Genomic DNA, 23,094 nt, shown 5'->3' on the forward strand with positions numbered 1-23,094 from the left:
TCCATCGCCACATCTCTCTCCGCGGCTGCTTCCAAGCAGTAATGCCTGGTGAAGGTGTGCGTATATTTCCAAATCGCTGCCCTGCAGATATCCTAGATCTGCACCCCCGCAAACAAAGCAGTGGAGGTGGACACTGCTCTCGTCAAATAGGCACAAACTCGTGCATTCAGAGGTTTTCCAGCTGCTTGATGACAATATTCTATGGCGCTGGAAATCCATCTGGCAATTCCACGTTTTGATAAAGCATAGCCCTACCTGGGTGCGCTGAAGGCGACAAAAAGTTGTGAAGACTTGCGGAAGGGTCTAGTCTTTTGTAAATAGAATTTGAGAAAGCGCTGGACATCCAACGATTGGAGAACTCTTTCCACCACTGTTCTGAGAATCATTCTGTCCTCCTTAAATTGCAAGAAAGGGTCTTGAATAGTGAGAGCCTGTAATTCTCCCACCCTCCTGGCCGAAGTGAGCGCGATGAGAAGCGCCACTTTCCTTGATAGGAATTTGAGATCTGCCCTGCGTATTGGCTCAAAGGGCTGCTTCATCAACTGAAAAAGAACTATATTTAAGTGCCAGAGAGGCGGTGGAGGCTTTATTGAAGGAAAAACTCTGAACAATCCCTTCATGAATTGTTTAATGATTCTTGCAGACCATAGAGAAGGTCCTGAGGAAGTCCTTCTGTAGCGTGATATTGCAGCTAAATGTACCTTTATAGATGCATGAGTCAAACCCGACTTAGCCAAAAGTAAAATGTATGGAATAATCTCATCTCTCTGGGCCAGATACAGGGTCCTATGACCTCATGAAGAAGAGACGGATTGAGGGATTTGGACTCACTACTGAGGAGTATAGAATTAGATTCATGGGGGCTCACAAAACCCAGACCCGGTCCTGGATTGATTTTGTAGACTACTCAGTAAAGACACTGGATGGTTGGTTAACTGGACACAATGTGCATGATTTTACTGGACTTTACAATTTGTTTATGAAGGAACATATACTTAGTAATTGCACAAATGAAATGTTACATCAGCATTTGGTAGAACAAGGTGTAATTTCTCCCCAAGAATTGGGAAAGAAGGCAGGCCACTGGGTCAAGACTAGGGTGACAAGGACAGCAACTGGGGGTAATCAGAAGAAGGTGGTTACAAAACCTCTGCAGGGGAAAGGTGGTGAGACTCCCCAAGATAAAAAGTTGGAGTCTTCCAAAGGGCCCCAAAAACCTGCACAGCGGGGTGGGTCCCAAACTACTCCCTATGTGCCTCAGCCCTATAGGGGGAAGAACTTTGATCCCTTAAAGGCCTGGTGTAACAACTGTAAGACGTTGGGACACTTAACTGTAGACAAATCTTGCCCCCACAACAAGGCCCCTAAGGCAACCAGTACAGCTATGCCTGTGGTAGCTAGTCTACAAATGGGATCAACAGTGTGCCCTGAGCAAATCGGGATGCACAGTGAAGCAGTTCTAGTTTCAGAAGGGGAAGTTGAGTATGTCACTGTAGCTGTGTGGCCACCCAACACAAATAAGTACTTACAATAGCCCTGAGGTAATGGAACTAGGATAGAAGGTCTAAGGGACACAAGTGCCAGTGTCACTATGGTGAGAGACACACTGGTTTCCCCTGAGCAATATTTGATTGGGCGTACTCACCCAGTCACCAGTGCTGACAGTGTTACCACTGATCATCCAATTGCAATGGTTACATTAGGCTGGAGGGGGTGGGGGTTACTGGCCTGAAACAGGTAATGGTCTCTCAAAGGTTACCTGCTGCATGTCTGCTTGGCAATGACCTGGAAACCTCAGTCTGGGCTGAGGTTGAATTGAAAACCCATGCAGCCATGCTGGGTATCCCTGAATTGTTGTGTGTGCAAACAAGAGCACAGAGCAAGAGAAAGGGTGAAAAGGTAGGATTGGAGCCTGAAAGTATGGCCCAACCCACCATGAGGAAAGGTAAGAAGACTGGGGGACCAGCTTCTGTACAGCAAACCACTCAGGACCCCTCTCCTCAGGGAGAGGACTTGGACAACCCAGAGGGAACTGAGCCTATGGAACTTGACCCTTACCAGGTTGAACTCTTGGGCCCAAGGGGACCCTCTAGGGAAGAGCTGTGCTAGGGTCAGCGAGACTGTCCCACTCTTGAAAGCCTGAGGCAGCAAGCTGTTTCAGAAGCACAGAGAGATGTCAGTGGTACCCACAGAGCTTATTGGGAAGAGGGATTACTGTACGCTGAGGCAAGAAACCCAACTCCTGGAGCCACCAGGAGAGTGGTAGTGCCACAGAAGTACAGGGAGTTCCTCCTAAATTTGGCTCATGATATCCCCCTACCTGGACATCTGGGCCAGACCAAAACTTGGGAAAGACTAGTGAGTCACTTCTACTGGCCACAGATGCACCAAAAGGTGAAGGAGTTTGTCAGCTCCTGTGTTAACTGTCAGGCCAGTGGCAAGACAGGTGGCCACCCAAAGGTCCCCCTGAAACCACTGCCAGTGGCGGGGGTTCCCTTTGAAAGGGTAGGTGTGGACATTGTGGGTCCACTTGAACCTCCCACAGCCTCAGAGTACAAGTTCATTCTAGTAGTAATGGATCATGCTACTAGGTACCCTGAAGCAATTCCACTTAGGGCTACTACAGCTACTGCAGTAGCCAAGGCCCTCCTTGGTGTCTTCACCAGGGTAGGATTTCCTAAGGAGGTGGTTTCAGACAGAGGTTCCAACATCATGTCCGCTTACCTGAAACACATGTGTAAAGAGTGTGGAGTGCAGTACAAGTTTACTACACCATATCACCCACAAACCAATGGCCTTGTTGAGAGGTTCAACAAGACATTGAAAGGCATGATCATGGGACTCCCTGAAAAAACTCCAGAGGAGATGGGATGTCCTGTTGCCATGCCTGCTTTTTGCTTACAGAGAAGTGCCACAGAAGGGAGTAGGTTTTTCCCCCTTTGAACTTCTGTTTGGTCATCCTGTGGGGGGACCACTCTGTCTTGTGAAAGAGGGTTGGGAGAGGCCTCGCCAAAAACCCAAGCAAGAGATTGTGGACTATGTGCTTGGCCTAAGTCCAGAATGGCTGAGTACATGGAAAAGGCATCTAAGAATCTTGAGGCCAGGCAGGAGCTTCAGAAGCTATGACCAAAAAGCTGCATTGGTTGAATTTCAACCTGGGCAACAGGTGTGGGTTTTGGAGCCAGTGGCACCAAGGGCACTCCAAGATAGATGGAGTGGCCCGTACCCTATCCTTGAGAAAAAGAATGAGGTCACTTACTTAATTGACCTGGGCACAAGCAGGACACCCAAAAGGGTTATCCATGTGAACCACCTCAAGCTCTACAATGACAGGGCTGACATCACCATGCTGATGGTGACTGATGAGGAACAGGAAGCAGAGAGTGAACCTGTCCCTGATCTCCTCTCCTACAGCCCAAAGATGGGTCTGCCCAACAGCAGACTGACTGCAAGCAAGTCTTTCAACAGTATGCTACTCTCTTTTCTCTGACCCCTGGCCTGACAAACTGGTGTACCCATGATGTGGACACTGGTGACAGTGCACCTGTCAAGAACAAGATCTATCGACAGTCAGGCCAAGGCAAGCAAATCATCAAAGCTGAAGTCAGCAAGATGCTGGAGTTAGGGGTTATTGAACCCTCTGAGAGGCCCTGGGCCAGCCCAGTGGTTCTGGAACCCAAACCTCATCCACAGGGTGGAAAGAGAGAAATGAGGTTTTGTGTGAACTATAGAGGGCTCAACTCTGTCACCAAGACAGAAGCTCACCCTATCTCAAGAGCAGATGAGTTGATAGACAAATTGGCGTCAGCCAAATTCTAAGTACCTTTGACTTAACTGCAGGGTACTGGCAGACTGGTATGGCCCCAGGAGCAAAAGAGAAAACAGCATACTCCACACCGGATGGGCACTATCAGTTCACTGTTATGCCCCTTGGTTTAAAGAATTCCCTTGCCACCTTCCAGCCGTTGGTGAATCAAGTCCTTGCTGGGTTGGAGTCCTTTAGTGCAGCTTATCTTGATGATATTGCTGTCTTCGGTTCCACCTGGCAGGATCACCTTATCCACCTTGGGAAGGTTTTACAAGCCATGCAATCTGCAGGCCTAACTATCAAGGCATCCAAATGCCAGATAGGGCAGGACACTATGGTGTACTTGGGCCACCTTGTTGGTGGAGGCCAGGTACAGCCCTTACAGCCGAAGATCCAGGCCATCATGGACAGGGCAGCTCCAACAACCCAGACCCAAGTCAGGGCATTCCTTGGCTTGACTGAGTACTACAGGAGGTTTTTGAAGGAATATGGGTCCATTTTGACGCCCCTCACAGAACTCACCTCCAAGAAAATGCCCAAGAAGGTTAACTGGACAGTTAGGTGCCAAAAGGCTTTTGACACCCTAAAAGAAGCAAAGTGCTCAGCACCAATTCTAAAAGCTCCAGATTATGCCAAGCAGTTCATAGTGCAGACTGATGCCTCTGAGCTAGGGATAGGAACGGTCCTATCCCAGACCAATGATGAAGGCCAAGACCAACCTGTTGCTTTTATAAGCAGAAGGCTTCTCCCCAGAGAGCAGCGTTGGAGTGCCATTGAAAGGGAGGCCTTTGCTGTGGTTTGGTCCCTGAAGAAGTTGAGGCCATATTTGTTTGGTTCTCACTTCCTGGTTCAAACTGACCACAGACCTCTCAGATGGCTAATGCAAATGAAAGGAGAGAACCCAAAACTATTGAGATGGTCCATCTCCCTACAGGGAATTGACTTTGAAGTGGAACACAGACCTGGGACTGCCCATGCCAATGCAGATGGACTTTCCAGGTTCTTCCACTTAGAAAATGAAGACTCCATAGGGCAAGGCTAGTCTCATCATTTTTCGTTTGGGGGGGGGTGAAAAAGTGCCCTCTTTCTTGCATGGTATGCACCCACTTTTTGCCAAATTGCTGATGTGCTTTGACTTAGTGTGCCCTGGTCTCCTGCCAATCAGGTACCCAGGTCCTGTGTTCCTTCCCTAAAAACTGTATTGAAGCCTAAACCCAATTGGCATCTCTGGTCACATGTCAGAACCTGGTAAATGGTACCCTAGGTACCCAGGGCATTGTGACCAGAGAAGGCCCCTAAGGGCTGCAACACTTATTGGCCCTGTGCCCTGACACAAACACACAGGCAGGCTGTGTGTCTTGGTGCAGAACAAAACAAAGAGACGACATGCCACACATCCCTGTGTGCCATGCCACAGAACACTGCCCTGGCATACATCAGTCACCCCTCTAGCTGGGTGCCCTATGCCAGTGGTGAGTTTGGTATCAAACTTCTCAGCACATTAAACCCACATTGATGCCACTGTGGGATTTAATGTAAAATGCTCGACAGAGGGCATCTTAGAGATACCCCCTGAAACTCGACCAACACCCAGTGACCTGACTGAGTGGCTGCCGAGGCTGCCACCACCAGACATGTTTCTGGACCCCTGGGTCCAGAGCTTGCCGCTCTCGGCGGCCTGAAACAATGCACAACCTGGGACTAGGTGCCAAGCCTCCTCCCCCAGGATGGGCAGGGTTCACGAAGGAGAAGCTTCAAAGGCATACCGCCTTTGTGAGTTTCTCCAGGCCACTTGCTGTACTCAGCAACTGGTCCCCAATGGTTCTACCCCCCACTTTGGGCGGGAGACCTGGCAGGAAAAACAAAGTGAGGAAGAGAGGTGTGTCCACCTCTGCCAACTCCACCCCTAGGTGAAGCACAACCTCGAGTCCCTGACATCTTGAGGATGGGGGACCCAGCCAACCGGGGAAAGGCTCCTGCCCCCCTCCCACTGGAGAGTGGCAGAATAGAGGGTGTACCCCTCCATGGAAGGGACCATTGGTCCCTGCCCCTACCTACCTGTTAACGCCCCTAAATTTAGTATTTAGGGGCACACTGAACCTTCCTTCCTCAGATCCCGATTCCGAAACTACAAGAAGAAAGAAGACCTGCCGTGCAGCTGCTAACAACTGACTTGGCCCCAGCCCTACCGGCCTGTCGACTCTCGAACCTGCTCCTGCTAAACCCCGGCGTCTCCTGTGGTCAGCAACCTCGAAAACCCCAGAGGACGTGACTGCCTTGTTCATACAAAGATTGGGACTCCCACGAGCAGTGGTTCTGCTCAAAGATCTACAACCACTGGTGCCAGCCAGGAACCGCAAATCCAGCATACTCCGCACCCGCCGAGCCTGGCCTATGCCAGAGTGAACAAAGACCACAAGGACATCCCCCCGGCAACTGTGACCAATAATCCAGCACCCAAGGACTTCCCTCAATGCTCCTGACGACGCCTGCAGCCTCAACTCCAGGGACCCCCCCAACCACGACCAGCAGAGGGTAACATTTCCCAACCCCAAAAGACACCCCTGCACCCAGCGCCCTACGGCCCCTTGTGCCCAATTCCTAGGTGCCTACCTAACCTACAGTTTCCCAACTTACCTCTCAAAGTGGTGGTCGCACCTGAAGAGTCTCCGTCCCCGAGCCTGCAGCCCTTGTTCGTCTTGCAGCTTTCCCATTGAAATCCATTGGGCGCCCGACGGCCCAAGAGCACCCTGCACCCAGCCGCCCCAGTGTCGCAGGGAGTACAACCTCTGTTATGTTCGAGTTCCCCACATGCCCTGAGCAAGTGACCTGGAGCCCTGCTCCCACAGCCGCGTGGCCTTGCTGCTAGCAGCCACCAACCATAGGCCCCCTATCCACCATAGCCTAACATTGGGCCTACTCTCTCTGCATCTGGCTGCCCATGTGCCGCTGAGGGTGTAACCATGGTACCTACCTAAACCTGAGAGACCCCTGAGTCTTTCCCCAGAACCTTAACTCTGCCAGGAGAGTACTTGCCTGAAAACCGATAACCTACATTTTCTCCAAAGGGTAACATTGACTGCATTCAAAAGTCTATTGCTCATTGAAAGTATTCAACTGTAGCATCTCAGTCTGAGAAAGTATTTTTATACCTACTTGTGGTTCTAAAAATAAAACAACAATATATTTTTGATATACAAATCCTTTGGCCTAGAGTTCAGTTCTTGAGTGTGTGAGACAATTTGCTGACTGAGTGTGTACATCAAATGCTTTACACTATCCTCTGATACTGCCTTACTGCTCGACCAAGCTACCACTTTAGAGAGTTAGGTTATATCTAACTTTAACCTCTGCCAAACCTCTGGGGACTGTGGACACTGTGCACACTGTACCTTACTTTGGTGCAGTATATACCGAGCCACTTTCTTACAAGAGGGCCTTCTTCTCCTTGTCAGACATGTTGACACGTAGAAAAACCGGTGAAAACACTGTAGAAATAAGGTTGGTAGGAAAAAACGGAGCAGAGCTCAGTGAAGACTCGGTTCAAAATCTGAGGGTCTGAGGTTCTCTCAGGAAGGTTCTAGAGGGTGAGGCTAATCTGATTGGTTGTTCATTTTATTTGGTCTCTTTTACAAAAAGAGGTGGATATGTTACAAAACTAGAATGTGCCTAGGCCTAGTTTTTGTAATGGATTCTATTGCTATTTTATGTATACCGGGTACTCCCATCTCGACGACGGGAAATGATTCAAGCATGGGAATCTATGAAAGTTCTAATACTGTAGTAACTACACGACATCCTCATCTAGATGAGAACATACCTCCGCTTCTTCCCCACATAAAAGCCTCAATTGTAGCAAACCCAGTGATTTTGCAGTGTCCGCTTTTATGGTTTGTAGCACCTCAACAATGTTTCTTCCAAATAATGCCTCGCCGGCAAAAGGCATTTCTATAATTTTACTCTTGACTTCAGGTCTGAAGGAAGTACCTTTAAGCTACCTTTGCCTGTGGAGAACAGCAGCACCTAACAATTACCGAAAGCCTGTGGGGGCAATATTCATTGCATAATCAATCACTTCTTAAGAGGCTATTGTAGAATCTTTCTTACCTCTGTCCTTACATCCTCTGGTAACCGATTTATGAAAGGAGTGATATCAGACCATATCTGCATAAGAATCTGCTAAGAATCATCAGAGAATTGGCAGTTCTAATAGTTATAGCTGACATTGAGAAAAATATTTTTCCTATGTTATCCAGACTTCTATCCTCTCTATCCGGTGGCGTTGATATAGGCATAAAAGGGTTCTTGAAATGGCGCTGAGCTGCTTGCATTATGATAGAATGCGGTCTAGGACTATCAGTCTGGAGAATTTTATGGCACCTTATAGTTTTTTGCCCAACCTGGGTAGTACAAAAAGAACAATTGATGGACAGAATGCAGAACAATGTCATACATTCACCCCAGTACAGAGATCTGGGCCTCAATGCATCGTTTGTTTGCTCCCCATGTCATTCCAGTTTGAACCCAGCCATATGCAAATCAGCCTTGACCCTGCGCCCAGTGGAAGCAGTCCAGCCTGAAATGCCAGGCCAGGTCCTCCCTGGATGGGAACCAAGCATCCTAGGACCGGTTTCGGGGTTTCACCCCTCATCAGCCAGGATAGCTTGACTCCAGTGGCATGGAGAGCACAGGTCCCATGTCTGGGCATACCCGTCCCACTCGGAGTGACAAATGCAAAAAGAACAATTGATGGACGGAATGCAGAACAATGTCATATATTGACCTCAGTACAGAGATCTGGGTTCCGTGCTATCCATGCCACTGGAATAAAGCTATCCTGGCTGATGAGGGGTGATTCCCCCAAACCGGTCCCAAAATGCTTGTTTCCAGTCCGGGGAGGACCTGATTTGGCACTACGGACTGGAATGTTGAGCAAAAGAATGATGGATTTAATCTAGATCTATTGGCTGGGGGTGAATGTTTGATTTGCTCTGCATTCCATCCATCATCTGTGTGTCTTTCTCGTCCTAAGTGCACCGGGTATGCCCAGACGTGGGTCCTAGGCTAACTGTGCCACTGGATTAAAGCTAGTTTGGCTGATGAGGAGTGATGCCTCGAAACCGGTCCCAGGATGCTTGTTTCCAGTCCAGGGAAGACCTGGGTTGGCAGTTAGGCTGGACTGTTCCCATGAGGCACAGGGTCAAGACTGATTTGCATATGGCTGGGTTTAAACTGGGGTGGCATGGTGAGCAAAAGAACAATGGATTTAACCCAGATCTATTGACTGGAGGTGAATGTTTGATTTGCACTGCTGCGGGATTCTTCATAATTTTCACATTTTACTCCCAGATATAGTCCACAACTTAGATAGCTAGAAAGGATTGTCTAGCTGGCTCTTTAAAATCCCAAAGAAAGCAATCTGATTGTTTCATTGGAATTAGCTGCTCGCTCCATTTGAGTATGGAAACTCTCAATATCACCAGGAGGGGAATCCACTGGATGAGGAAGTGGTAGTGAAGGAGACTGTAGAAGGTAATCATCCCATTCATTACACGTACTGTGGTCACCTGGTACTTTGCCCTCTTCTCTGTCCTCATCTGAGGACACCACATCATCCGCAGACAGAACTCAAATGCTTGATGCTGGTGTTCTTTTTGGTGTATGCACTGCCAGTAAATTATGTGGTGTGCGAAGAGTGGGAGGTTGAATTCAAGCAGAGTGAATTGTTTGTGGTGGTGATGTAACCTGAGAGGGCTCTGGAAATCTTTTATAAAAGTCCTGCAGCATGATCTGCAAGTTGTGAACCAAAGCTCTTGGTACCTGCACCATCTCCTCCTGGGGCTCATGATGTTCATAGGGTTGGTAATGCTCCATATATAAAGTAGACTTATCGATGAATTGGGTTCCTGAGAAATAATAATCTTCCTCACAATATTCCTAACTCCCCTCTTGATATTTTTTATGTAGTTCAGAAGGACTAAGTGCTGTTCAGAAAGTACCATCATCCTCTGAATCCTCCACATCTAACAAATGAGTTGGTGGAAGAGGTGATACTTTTCTCAGAGATATATGTTCAAGCATTACTGAAATTAATGGAGAATTAAATGATTCTCTCGTGGGTGGTCTTGCCGACGATGGCGTCAGCGATGGCCTTGCTGACATTATTGGTATCTTTGCCATCAACTGTGTTACCTCTTTCGCCATTGATGTTGTTGTTGATGGTTTTCTCATCAACGACAGCCCCGTAGATGGTATTGTAGGTGTTGTGCCTAACAACCATCGACAGTGCTGTTGTCACAGTCGTCATCGACAGTGTTGTCTTCACCGACAGAGCTAATTTCGTCAACGGTGTTGGCAGCGATGAGGGAGCCGCCTTCGTAAAATAATTTGTCATTGATGACAGTTTCAAAAATGTTTTTTCTCTGGAATTGATTTCTCCATCAACTGCACTGAAAAGGACTTTTTGAGCTGTTAAAACAATCTTGGAGAAGGTGTTGTTGGCTCTGATTTTGATATTTTGAGGGGACATCCTCTTTAGAATGCTTATGCAAGCACTCAGTAGACAAAACGTGCTCCTCAGATGACCCATGATGAGTCTTTTGTGAGCTTGTTTAGGTGGTTTATGAGACATATGTCCCTCTGCCCTTTCTCTTTTTCAAGGCTTCCTTGACTTAGAATAATCATTCTTCTCCTCCTCAGATAGAGAAACATCCCTGGTCTTGAGCATTTGTAGCAACAACTGCCTCCTCCTCTCTATCCTTTAAAGAAAATGTATTTTGCCTTATGAGAAGGGTAAAGGCATGAAATGCAGTCTTTGCGATGATCCTCAAAGTGCACTCTCTTTTTGCCACAGGTCCCACAAGGTCTGAAAAGACCTTTCCTGCTTGAGTCTGGCATCTAAGCTAGTCGGTTCTGAATAGCAGATGAAGTAGTTCTGAGAAATACCGTTGTATATCTACTTTCTGAAAGAAATTCTTGATAACTGAGCAAGGCTCAGGGAGACTCTCTTCACCCGATGTGCAGTAGAACATCTGAGGGAGTAAAGCTTCTGTGGAGAGTGTTCTATAGGGTGTTGTCGCCTGATTGGCTGGAGTCTGGTTCTTTTGTAATGATGGAGATACGTTAATGAAGTGAATGTTTGTTAGCTCTTATCGGCTATGTATGACCTATACTGCTTTTAAATGTACTGTGAGCCTCCCACTTCGAAAATGCAGAATGATTCAAGCATGTGAATCTATGAAAATTCCAATACTAGAGAATGATAAGTTACCATCTCTCAAGTTGGGGTGGGAACTAATTTGCAAGAGGCAATGGGACCCCGTTTCCCTTTGTGAATTGTGGTGGCTGCTTCAAGGGGACTAGGCAGTGGGCCAGGGGACCACCAATACCTCTCACTGAAACTTTTCTCCAACATTTTCTTTTTAAAGCAGACCAATTTCCTTTAAGGAAATCAGGCTGCTTTAAAAACGAAATTACATTTTTAAAAGCATTTGTGAGATGGTGGTCTGCTGACTCATGAAGCTATCATACTTATGATTGTAGCCAATCATAGTGAGTAGAAAATTGCGACCTGCCTAATTATTATTCATTAGGCAGATCTATATTTGCGAACCAAATTATTAGTACATAGGGTGGTTCAGATGATCAGATTAGATATGCAAAATGGTGGTGTACAATTTGTGACCACTTTTTGTGAATAAACTCTTAGTACACCTATGGCCAGACGTATGACCCATTTTTACATACGCAAACGGGTTTGCGACCCATTTGTGCATGCAAAAATACCAATGGGTCATGTACAAACCCTATTTAGCGAGTCACAATTTATTTGCGACTCGCTAAATAGGATTTGTGACTCGCCATTATGAAGAGGCGTTCCAAGGGCATCCCTTCCTAATAGCGACTCGCCACCCTATGTAAGAATGTTTTCCAACCGCAATTGCGGTCGCAAAACACTCGCAATTTACTGCGCTCTTCAAGATGGTGGTAAAGCACTCGCAAAAGTGAAGGGGACCCCTTCCCCTTTGTGAATGCAGAAGAAAGTATTTTTTAGGGGCAGACAGTGGTCCCAGAGACCACTTCCTGCCCTTAAAAAATTAAACGAAAACGTTTCATTTTTCTTTTTTTTAAATGCTTCCCGTTTTCCCTTAAGGAAAACGGGCTGCACTTAAAAAAACTGCTTTATTTAAAAGCAGTCTCAGGCATGGAGGTCTGCTGAGCCTAGCTGGCCACCATACTTGGGACAGCCAGCCATTCCCAATGGGGTCGCAAACTGCGAGTTACTCATGAATACTGATGAGGCATGCAATTTGTAACCCCATTGGGAATTGCAAACAGTGTCTCTGACACTGTTGTACATTGGTGACTCGCAAATTGCGACTCTCAATTGTTCGCAATTTGCGAGTTGCTATTGCCAATGGTCGTATATCTGGCCCCTAGTCCTGTATTTCCTACTTTGTCCGTCATATATTATGTGTCCAATTCTGTTAAATATGTGGCCTGTCTTGACAACGGACACCTAATTTAGGTGTCAATTAAATTATCGCCCTACAGTTCAATCCAGACATCAAGAGACTTCATTAATGCATATATCCTGGTACCTACCAGCCGCTTTAGAACCTTCCGCAGTGACTGGTGCCATTCGTAAATGATGGTATCGTTATCTGACTGTAGAAGAAACTCATTACCAGTCACCATACGAAGCTGTAGAAGAAACAAGAGAAGACATTGACAGATTGTTCATGGTACTTCATGGCTACAAAGTCTATATGTGGTTTCAAGTGAAGCAACACCTACAATTGTCTAGTTATTTTATTGCATAATTGGTAATTCAGCGCTGTGTTTTGACCATAACAAAATGAGATGCCAACAAACATTTTTGTCCAAGACTTTTTGTGACCATGAAAGTAAATCTTTAAATGTGCCCTACTGCCACTTTACAATTATAGATAGCAAAAGTTAGTTTATGTAATCATTTGCATCTACCATTTACGCTAGCAGTTGTTATGCTGTCTTTATGGTTGTGCACCAACCCAGATAATCATCCACAAATGAATGAATTCACATTCTTCCCTTGGAAGAATACTGTGCCCCTATCTGCATTTGTGAAGTATTCTGCACCGAGAGAACTGTTTATTGTCTTTAAAACTTGAATGTACTCCTGTTTTAAGGTGCTGCTCGTTGTTTTATGGCTTCTGCATTCAAAATGAAACAGATCTCATTCGACTTATTGTGGTGTTATCAAAAGTCACTTGGTCAGACTGGCAGGCCGCACTCTCCTCTCCTCGGGAGGTTGCTGTGCCGTCACGGCTCAGACTGATACAACTGAAAGTTTTACATCGAGTCTACTATACTAGGGTCACATTACACAGGATAGGGAGAATTGGACATCAGTATTGTTTGAGAAGCTGTGGGGAGGAAGGGACCTTCTTCCATACCATTTGGGACTGCCCCCTGATTGCCTGTTTTTGGTCCAAGGTTTTCCGAACTACATCACAAGTTGTTAAGGTCTCATTGGTCCCCGAACCGTGTTGCTGTTTGCTGAATATTTGGGAGCCTAATGATCTTAGTCACCCCCCCCTACAAGACTGGGCCACACTCGGCATTATGTATGCTAAACGAAATGTGGCTAAAGCTTGGGGTTCCCCCTTGGTACCAACGCTCAGGGACTGGTGTGCTGATTTGGACTCAGCGATGGTTGCCGAAAAGGCGGTGTATCTGAATCGGAAATGTCCGCGGAAATGGGCCAAGATTTGGGGAGCATGGAGTGAGTACAGAGGGTGCATCTGCGAACCGCCTCAATTGGATAGTGATACTGATTCTGATTAGAGGTGGGAGGGGATGGGAGGTCCTGGGAGCGGGGTGGAGGTACTAAAGCGCTGCCACGACTGTACTGCTATTTCCTCTTTGAAATGCTCTGCTGTATCTATTTTGATTCTCCTTTTTTATTTTGTCCTATTAATTATGCACTGAATGTCTTCTGAAATGCCCATTGTTTATTTCTGTATCAATAAAAATTGTTTTCGAAAAAAAAGTCACTTGGTAAAATAAAGACTCCTGTAAGGCCCAGCAAAGATAATTAGCAGTAATTATGCCAAATTAGAAAGGTATTCTCTTGGCAATCATGAGATATCAGACAGCTATTATACAAATCACAATATAGACATTGAGCGAGTTATGGTCCAAAATACAGCTGCTGTCCCAGTAATTATGTTTGCATGATACAGTTATGCTAGCATTTGTTCATCATCAGACATCTATTTAGTGAATCACAACCGGGGCTATTCAAAAAGGTAACTTACACTTGTGAGCAAGTTATACGTGTAAGTGTACTTTACACTTTTGAGTAACTTTACTACATGTGGCTTATTCACCATTTACGAGTGTAAAGTTACACAGAAGTGTAAATTTGCATGTCTCAACCTTATTGAAATAGATAGTGGAGCCAGAATTCCGAATGTAAGTACTTCTGCCAAAAAGGAGCAGCTGTACGTCCACCATCACACATGGCCAACCAGTGATACTGCAACGCCCTCCTTATAGAAAATATAGAAGGAAGGGACTTAAAATAGGATTTCATAGAAAATAATGTTAAATTAAATACATTCATTTATTTGACTTTTAACTATACATATAAAATTAATGTAATATTAAAAAAGGAACGTATAAATGAAAAAATCATTTTATGATAAAATATTTTAATAACCTCTTTTAATCTGAAAAAAATAAAGAACATAAACAAAAGTAAAGAAAGACAACTTTCAAATGTCTGTGCCGAACACTAGATGGCAAAAATGTGCAAAACGTGATCTACAGCAGTACACGCACCAAAGTAATTATCTTTATTAATGGTTGATAGCACTCTTTCTTAATACAGCATTACAATGTGACCTCCTTGCTGTCTGGTACATGTTTCCTTTAAATTAGCATGTTTTAAATTATTTTTCTAAGTCATTGTATACAGTAGCAACAAGTTATCTCCAAATTTGTTTCACGGTCATTACTGATCATCATAGAAGCTGGGTGGAAAAACTGGGATATTGAGATTTTACACAGAAACTGTGAGTGGTGTCAGAATTAGTTCTTACAACAGTGGAGGAGAGCCATGGAACCCCTTTCCCTCGAGACAAATTCAATTAAAAAAAAAATAATAATGAAATCATTTTAAATTCATTCTCTATATGTAAATTTTAATACATCATAAATTTGACTTTAGGTTGGATTTTATGTATTAAATCTTTAAAAAATAAAGTTAATTTAATTCAAAATGAAGTTACTAGTGCTGCAGCATTTTTTTGATTTCGTTCTAAATTTAACACAAACATAAAAAAGTACATTCATATTTAACCTTCAAATATATTTACAATTTTTTTCCAAGTTTAGTAAACATTTGTCACTTTTCCCTGTACTTTACAATAGGGAGACCTCTGCTCCAATTTGGAACAAAAAACTGCCAGAGCACTATTAACATAATTTGAACTTATATTATAATAATATGAATATATTAAATCATATTAAAGTTTTTGTCAAGCAAAGTTAGTTATAAAAAAATCCCACCTACAGAAAAAAAAATATTAAAAGTGATGTATAATATTAATAAATAAGTAATTTAAGTATATTCTACTTTTAAAAAGTTAAACTAATCTTTACATTTAAAACTTTGTTAAAATATAAATGAGTAAAGCAGTGATATATGTTTCAAACAATTTGCTATAAGAACCACTGTTCCTGTAATGTATGCTTATTGGTTAAACATAAAATGAATAAAACTTGATTAAAAAAAGTAATTACAATATTTTAAAATAAAATACACTTTTATTTGCTTTTAGATAATTTTGTTTAAAGTAAATATATTTTTATGTTTACCTAGTTTAAATAATTTAATTAAGCCCCTAAACCCTTTATTCTCTATGGGAGGTGTTGCAGTACCAGCGGCTGGCACTGTGTGGTGCTGGTCTTATCCAGCTCTGAGCTGGCGTACATTTACTACTATTTTCCGTTCTTTTTGGCTGTATGAACTTTAGAAGTGCAGTTTGTAAATAACAATGAGCTTACTCTTTTCTGATAGGGTTCACGTGACTCACTAAACCCCTCTCTAACCTGCCCTAAACTCATCCTTACTGCACCCTAAACCTCTCCCATTAAGCAGTAAGTATTCTCCTTTTTCCAGGCATTCTCCCAGTTCCTCTCACATTTACTACTTAGGTGCCGATTATGATCTCCATAGGAAAGCACTCTGTACGACTCGGATCCGGAGGGCTTTCCTAGCGAATTGCGCTCCGCGAGTCCGAGCGACCGATTCCGATGCACCCGTATGGTGATGGACTCGGATCGCTCGGACTCCCATTGAACTCTATGGGAGCCTGTATACCGAACAAATACACAGATTCCCATAGCAAAAAGGGGTGGATAGGGAAAAGCGTACACCCTGTGGTGGGCACCCCATGGTGCCCGCCACACTGTGCATGCATGGAAAGGGGAAACCCATGGGTACCCCCACAGAACCGATTCAGAGGACTTTGGGTGAAGGGGGGGGTATGCTGTGGCCCCCAAAAGTCCGATTCCCACAGCAGTTTCATCTCACTGAGACCAAGTCGATATGGCTGTCCGAATCGTGCATTGTACTTACTCATTCGAAAGCCGGCTGCATTGCGCGGCACGATTTGGCTGCGAACAAGTCAGACTGACAGGATCAGGTTCGGAAACAATTTGGTCATCGTGGTGTGGAAAAGTAAATTTTGCCATGTTCTGTGTCCCTACGCCTCATCCATCATATGTTATGTGTGCATGACCAATATGCATATGTTATTCCCCATGTCCGATTAAAGACGCAATTCCAGTTGTGTCCACCTCTAGTATGCCAGTTTTCCAGTCCTCGTGAATACTACGAATATCAGGCCTAAGTAAAGCTACGTTGCCACGTTTCCCAGTGTGCACGTTATTCCATTATAAAGTCCCCGTTTCCAGGCCTCAAAAGGGCCCGGACATCAGATTCAGCTCCTGTCTCCTGAAAGCCTCGCTGAGGAGCGATACAGCCCCCACCTGTATCCTCGACCCTTCACTTACTTCCTGCCTCGCAGTTCCCGGTGCAGCTTGGCTCTGCCTCTGAGTCTGCCAAGAGTATGTTATAGTTCCAGTTATCAGTTCAGTCCTCCTTCTTTGCATTCCTAAGCTACTGAACTGCATCAATAGTTTCCGTCATTGTCTAGCCTATGCGGCTCCACGTTAGAGAAATACTGTATTTAATGGTCATTTAGTATTCCTCATCACGCACTACATGTAGAATAATGCATGGTCCAGTCTTAGAGTCAAGTTAGCTTTTCCCCTCATGACTTCTAGTTTATATCAACATGTTCCCTAAACATCAGATACCAGATAGGGTTTAGGTACATGTCGCTCCGACCCTCCAGACTCAAGTCTCTGCTCCTAGCATAGAGTTCGTAGCCCCCAGCTTCTCCTAGTAACACGTCATTGCCAGTTTACGCGCACCATTAGGTTAGAGGTTCCGGCTCCTTAGGTAGCCCCCTCCAATGTTTCCGCCCATTCATGACATATTCTGTTACGTTTGCATCACATGTCTATGTATACTCCCAGTTACACCTACTTTTACTGTTATCTCTCGCGACTGCTACGCGTCACGCCTTCTGCTCCACCCACTGCTACGCCTACTGCAATGTAATGCTATGTGTTTGCGCTATGTATATAAGTTGATGTATTGTTATTAAAAGTTAGCGCGCGCTCATCCCAGATCAAGCCCCGGCAGCTGCTGGGCCCCAGTTGTCCTGCTGGGCCCTGTCACCTCTGTTCCTATGCAGGTTGTCCTGATCCTGTCCTTATGCTGTAATAAACCTGCAGAAACTCCTACTACCTCGAATTTTGACTCTTATTTTATTGAGCTATCTGTTATCCATTCATTAATTCAAAAATAGATCCGGTATTATTTATTTATATACCACATAATGGCGCCCGAATAGGGACTTGCCCTTTCCCCACGCGTCGGTGAAGCCACGCCGACCCCCTGACCCTCTGCAGCCGTGACGGAACCATACCGGCCACGTGCAGATATTTCTGCTTCAAGTATCCCTCAGGCCCACGGAGGAGACGGAGGAGGCGGTCCAGCATCCAAACGAGACGGTGGAGGAACGCGGCGAGTCCCGACCAGAGCCCAAGCCAAGAGTCCAAGGTCCGAGGTATCCGGAGGCCCACCCGTAACTGAAGTCCGAAGTCCGAAGTCCGTCGTCGTAGCAGTCCAGTCCCGTCCGAGGCCTTCCGTTCCGTGCTGCCCGGTGAGTACCATTGCTGGGGTAGTATCTAGACAGGACCAATCTAAATTGACTCCTGGTCCGTGGGTTGGTGGTGCCCAGACTCACAAACGAAGTGTCCACTTCGGTGGATGCGGGTTCTGACGTGTCTCTTTATGAGACCGGTAAATGTCGTACTGTTACAGCAGTGCATCCAGTAATTCTAGTCTGTTCCGTTCTCGAGAAATTCTGTTCTGTTTCTGTTCTCAGTATTCCAGGTAATATTCTGTTCGAACTGTTATTTATAATGTTCTTTATGTATTTTAATGTTGTGGTATGAGTGTGATGTGATTTCGTGTTTTCATTGTATATTGTATTGTGTCCAGATTACAGTTCAGTCATGCCGCTCTTTTCCAAGTTACGTCAGTTAAAAACTAGAAAGGGTCTGTTAGAAGAAGCAGTTCCTGTTCCGCCTAGGGACAGTCCAGGTCACTTTATGTATCAGAAACATGGCATAAGCGCCATATTGTATCTAGATTTATGGGTAGAGTATACCAAACAGTTAGAAGAAAAGTATAGATGGCCCGTATCGGGTACATGGGATGCCGAGTGTATCATGCGAGTAGAAGAAGCATTATGGAAAAAGAAAGCCAGACAGTCACAGAAAGATGCCATCGAGTTATGGCGTAAAGAAGCTCATAGAAGAACTGAAAAGGAAGTCAGAAAGTCAGAGTTAAGTAGAGAATCACAAGAACGAGTCCAAGAAAGAGAATTAATCGAGATAGGTGAACGAGTCAAAGCCGAACAGTCAGACAGACAGAGGCATGCCCTCATTAAGGGTATGTATCCTCTCCTTGCCGAAGGTTTGCCAAAAGCGACCCCAGAGGCATCCAGTAATTTCCCGCCACCATTAGTTCCGACCAAGCTACGTCACAAACCGACCGCAGCTGATATTTTTATTTCGTCCTATCTGGACGACACAGTCCCCGAATATGCAAATCCTGTTCGCGCTCCGCCAGTCCCTGTAAATCAGGCACTTCCTGCTCCTTCAGACACCGGGGTGCCCTTAACAGCTCCCCCGGCCCAGTCCGCCATACAAGTCCAGCCCACGTTACAATTACCGACCCTGCCAGGACGAAGAATGTCAGTCGACGATTCTAGTCTAGGGGCTGCAGGAGGAGGTCTTCCTCAAACCCCGCCGCCACACAAGCGTTTAACATTACTCGAATTACATGCTCAAGCGTTACAGCGCACGCCCAAACATCAGTCTGTTACAGAAATCAGGCAAACCCTTAACGAATGTGTCTATGATCCAGTTCCAGGCGAATATAATATGGTTTTATATTCCGTACGCGTAAGGAGGGTGACCGAGTATCTAGTCACCTTACCAAATATGAAAGAAGATCTAGACAGAATATATCGTTTCATCCGTACAGGGGATGATCCAGAAAGTATTGGCGAGATTATGTCTCAAAGGAAAGCCGAGATCCAGCTCATGATATTAAAGTTCCTGATCAATTGTCTAATAAGAGAACAAGATTACCCGTCTAAAGATCCCGCCGAAATGCGAATCCTGACAAGGTGGAGTGATAATATAGCCGAGGGTAAGCACAAGACCATTAGTGCTATGGAGAGTATGTACAAGAAAATTCGTAAAGAAATAATAAGGTTACACGAACAGCGTAAAGCAGCACAAGTAAGCGAGAAAGAAAGTATCTCTGATCCTGAAGAGGAAGACGAGAATTCCGCCAGAATAGCGTATGTAGGAAAATCTAGATTTCCAGATCGCCATTTACGTCTAGAACACAAGTCTATTTTTCATCATCCAGCACCAGAACAAGGTTCTCTAGAACAAGTATTTCAAGCTACCGATCACATTCTGAAATCACGAATCGGTTATAGTGAATTAAGTACCATGCATGAACAAGAACTAGCCCGATCAGCAGTCCGATGGATTACTGATTCTACCACTTTTCCAGACGAAATAGTGGCACAAATGTTCCTGAAACTGCCCCCAGCCGAGCAACGACTGGTGGGTATGTATATGATCCAGCACCTCATTACTTTGTATGAGGGTTAACATTCTGATCCAGGTCCGTTGCATGATATCCTGATCGAGTTACTCCAGTACAAATGGAGAGGTCTAGGTACCGATTTAATTAGTGTCATTCTAGAACAGCGCCACAAATATATAACGTTCCTGAACCCGCATTTTGTTCATGTCTCACCCCCAGAAAGTAAATCATTCTACATAGACAGACAGAATCCGTTACGAGAAGTCCACCCAGTCCAAGGGGCGGGTGGCGTAATGCAACGAGTGTTTGTATACACTCCAATATCAAAGATGGAACTTCTTGAAATGAAGAAATTAATTCCCTGTCATGACAAAGATCCAGCAGGGTTCCATAGAGAATTAAAAGACATGCTCCGTATGGGAGAATACACTTACCCAGATATCATTAAAATGTTAAAGGTTCTGTTGCCCGCAGGGGTGTATGAAAAGTTAAAGGAAAAGGAATGGGAGGTGGGAGAGAAAAAGATCGATTGGGCAGTTCTAGAAGCTGAAGACAAGGCACGAGTACCAGGTACCGGTCTTGGAGATAGATGTAAAGAATTACCAGAATTACTGATTCAAGTTTTACCCAGATTATTGACAACTAGGAAGGAAGACTGGGATGCAATCTCAGCCTGTAAACAGAAACAAGATGAAGATATTAGTGATTTTTATTCTAGATTTGAAAAATGTTTCAGTATTAACAGTGGTCTCAAGACAAGTAGTGAGTCATACCCTCACCTTTTTGTTACTAAATTAGTCGAGAATTCAAGCCCTCAAATTAAAAATCGAGTTTTGAAAGTCGAAAGCACCTGGCAAGCTAATACCCCGTCCCAGATGCTCCAGATGCTCCAGTATCACCAGAATAGAATCAGGGAAGAGCAAGAACACGAAAGAAAACGTATGAAAGACACGAAAATGAAAGTGCTAGTTGCACAATCTGTTCCTCAAGACAGTCAGAAGAGGGGTCCGAATCAAGCCAGTCATCCTGCAGCTCCCGTTAAAGGGAACTGCAATTATTGTAAACAGCCAGGTCATTTTATAAACGAGTGTGCAGTTCTGAAACATAACATAGCTACTGGTAAGACTAAAGAAAGACCACGTCCGCTTAGACAAGAACAAGTTTCACAGATTCCTCAGTCACAGAATGCACCACAGACAGTTACAGCTCCGCAGCCTATTGCTGCAACACAGCACGTTACATCGCAGATGTACCAGTATGCTCAGACCGAGTATCCAGAGTACCAGCCATATTCATGAAACAGCCTAGAGAGGGAGGTAGGCTTGCCTCTCATCGAGATACCTGTAGATCAAGAGGGTCCCTATGTTCACAGTCAAGTATTAGGGAAAGACAGAAAGTTTTTGATCGATACAGGGGCAAGTAGGACCACAATTAGTCATGCCGAAGTTCCAGGGGCTCCGCTCTCAGGCTCAAGAAATGTTTCCCTTGGATTTTCAGGAAAGCCAATAGTTAATGAGATATCTAAGCCAGTTACTCTAGAAGTAGGTCCATTGTCCCGTACTACTGATCTGTTACTTACTAAGTCATGTCCAGAAAATCTATTAGGCATTAAGACACTGAAAGAATTAGGTGCAGTTATTTGCTGCTCCCCAGAGGGAATACGTCTGTTCCTACGTGACTTTAAGGGTCACTATGTATTACGAGATTTTGATTCGAGATTGTCTAATGTTCCACAGCACTTATGGGCGCAAGGTCCAACTGATGTAGGTTACATGCAAATCACACCCCATCGTGTGACTCTCAAACCAGGTGTAGTGTTACCCCGAATCAGACAGTACAGATTGCCACCTGAGGCTGTAGCAGCCTTATCCAAAATTATTGACGAGCTCATGGCTCAAGGAGTAGTTGTAGAAACTGACTCCAATGTATGCAATTCTCCGATCATTCCAGTCATGAAACGTACTGATCCGAATGCACCCCCAGTATATCGATTAGTGATTGATTTACGAGAGCTTAACAAATGTATTATTCCGCAGTACCCAGTTGTCCCAGATATTTCTTCCCTGTTAACCGCTATTGATTCCGAAGCCATGTTCTTCACTGTCATAGACCTCAAGAATGCATTTTTTAGTGTCCCCATTCATCCAGACAGCCAGTTTCTTTTCGGATTTTGTTTAAATGGAAGGAGCTATATGTTCACACGCGCTCCTCAAGGTTTCACAGAAAGCCCTAGTATTTACAGTCAAGCACTCAAGAGACAACTAGACAACATTCACATGCCAACTGACACTGCCCTGCTCCAGTATGTCGATGATCTACTGATCACAGCCCGTTCTGAACGTGACTGCGAGCGAGCGTCACTTACAGTTTTGTATTTCCTTGCCGAGATGGGGCACAAGGTGTCACCTTCGAAGCTTCAATTCTGTGTCCAGCAAGTGGTATACTTAGGGCACTTGCTGTCCAAGAGGGGTAGGCAGTTGACACCAGACCGTATCCAGTTAATAGCGAGTCTTCCCCAGCCCAGAACCCAGAAGGAGGTACGTGCCTTTATCGGCCTTACTTCTTATTGTAGACAATGGATTCCCCAGTATGCATTTCTAGCCAAGCCACTGATACAGTTAACGACACAGGAGGCAGCCGTATCGACTGTCCTCCCTTGGACATCTGAACATACACTTAGTTTCAACGAGTTAAAGAAAGCCCTATGTCAAGCTCCAGTTCTAGCTACACCGAACTACAGTAAGCCTTTTACACTTTTCGTTACTGAACGCGAAGGTACAGCATTATCTGTTCTCACACAAGATCAAGCAGGACAATACAAGCCCTGTGCTTATTTTTCGAGCACATTAGATCCAGTCGCCCAGGCGTTGCCTGCGTGCCTCAAGTCAGTTGCAGCCACAGCACTAGCAATCAGACAAAGTGATTCCATAGTTTTAGGGCATTCCCTGACAGTACAAGTTCCACATTCCGTGGAAGTTCTCTTAAACCGAACACAAACTCAGCACTTGACCATTGCACGTTTAACAGGTTA

General features: G+C 45.0%; 1 protein-coding gene across 3 annotated transcripts in view; it reads right to left on the bottom strand.

Annotated features, from left to right (window-relative positions):
• Positions 1–23,094, bottom strand: part of ARHGAP9 (Rho GTPase activating protein 9) — a 744,735-nt gene that overhangs the window by 291,820 nt on the left and 429,821 nt on the right. For all 3 annotated transcript variants that reach the window (XM_078688987.1, XM_078688988.1, XM_078688989.1), the window contains one exon: positions 12,413–12,511. In XM_078688987.1, coding sequence (XP_078545113.1) covers positions 12,413–12,511 — 99 coding nt within the window. The remainder of the gene's footprint in view (positions 1–12,412; positions 12,512–23,094) is intronic.

The sequence above is a fragment of the Lissotriton helveticus genome, chromosome 1_1 (genome assembly GCF_964261635.1).
Source record: "Lissotriton helveticus chromosome 1_1, aLisHel1.1, whole genome shotgun sequence".
NCBI classification, from domain to species: Eukaryota; Metazoa; Chordata; class Amphibia; order Caudata; family Salamandridae; genus Lissotriton; species Lissotriton helveticus.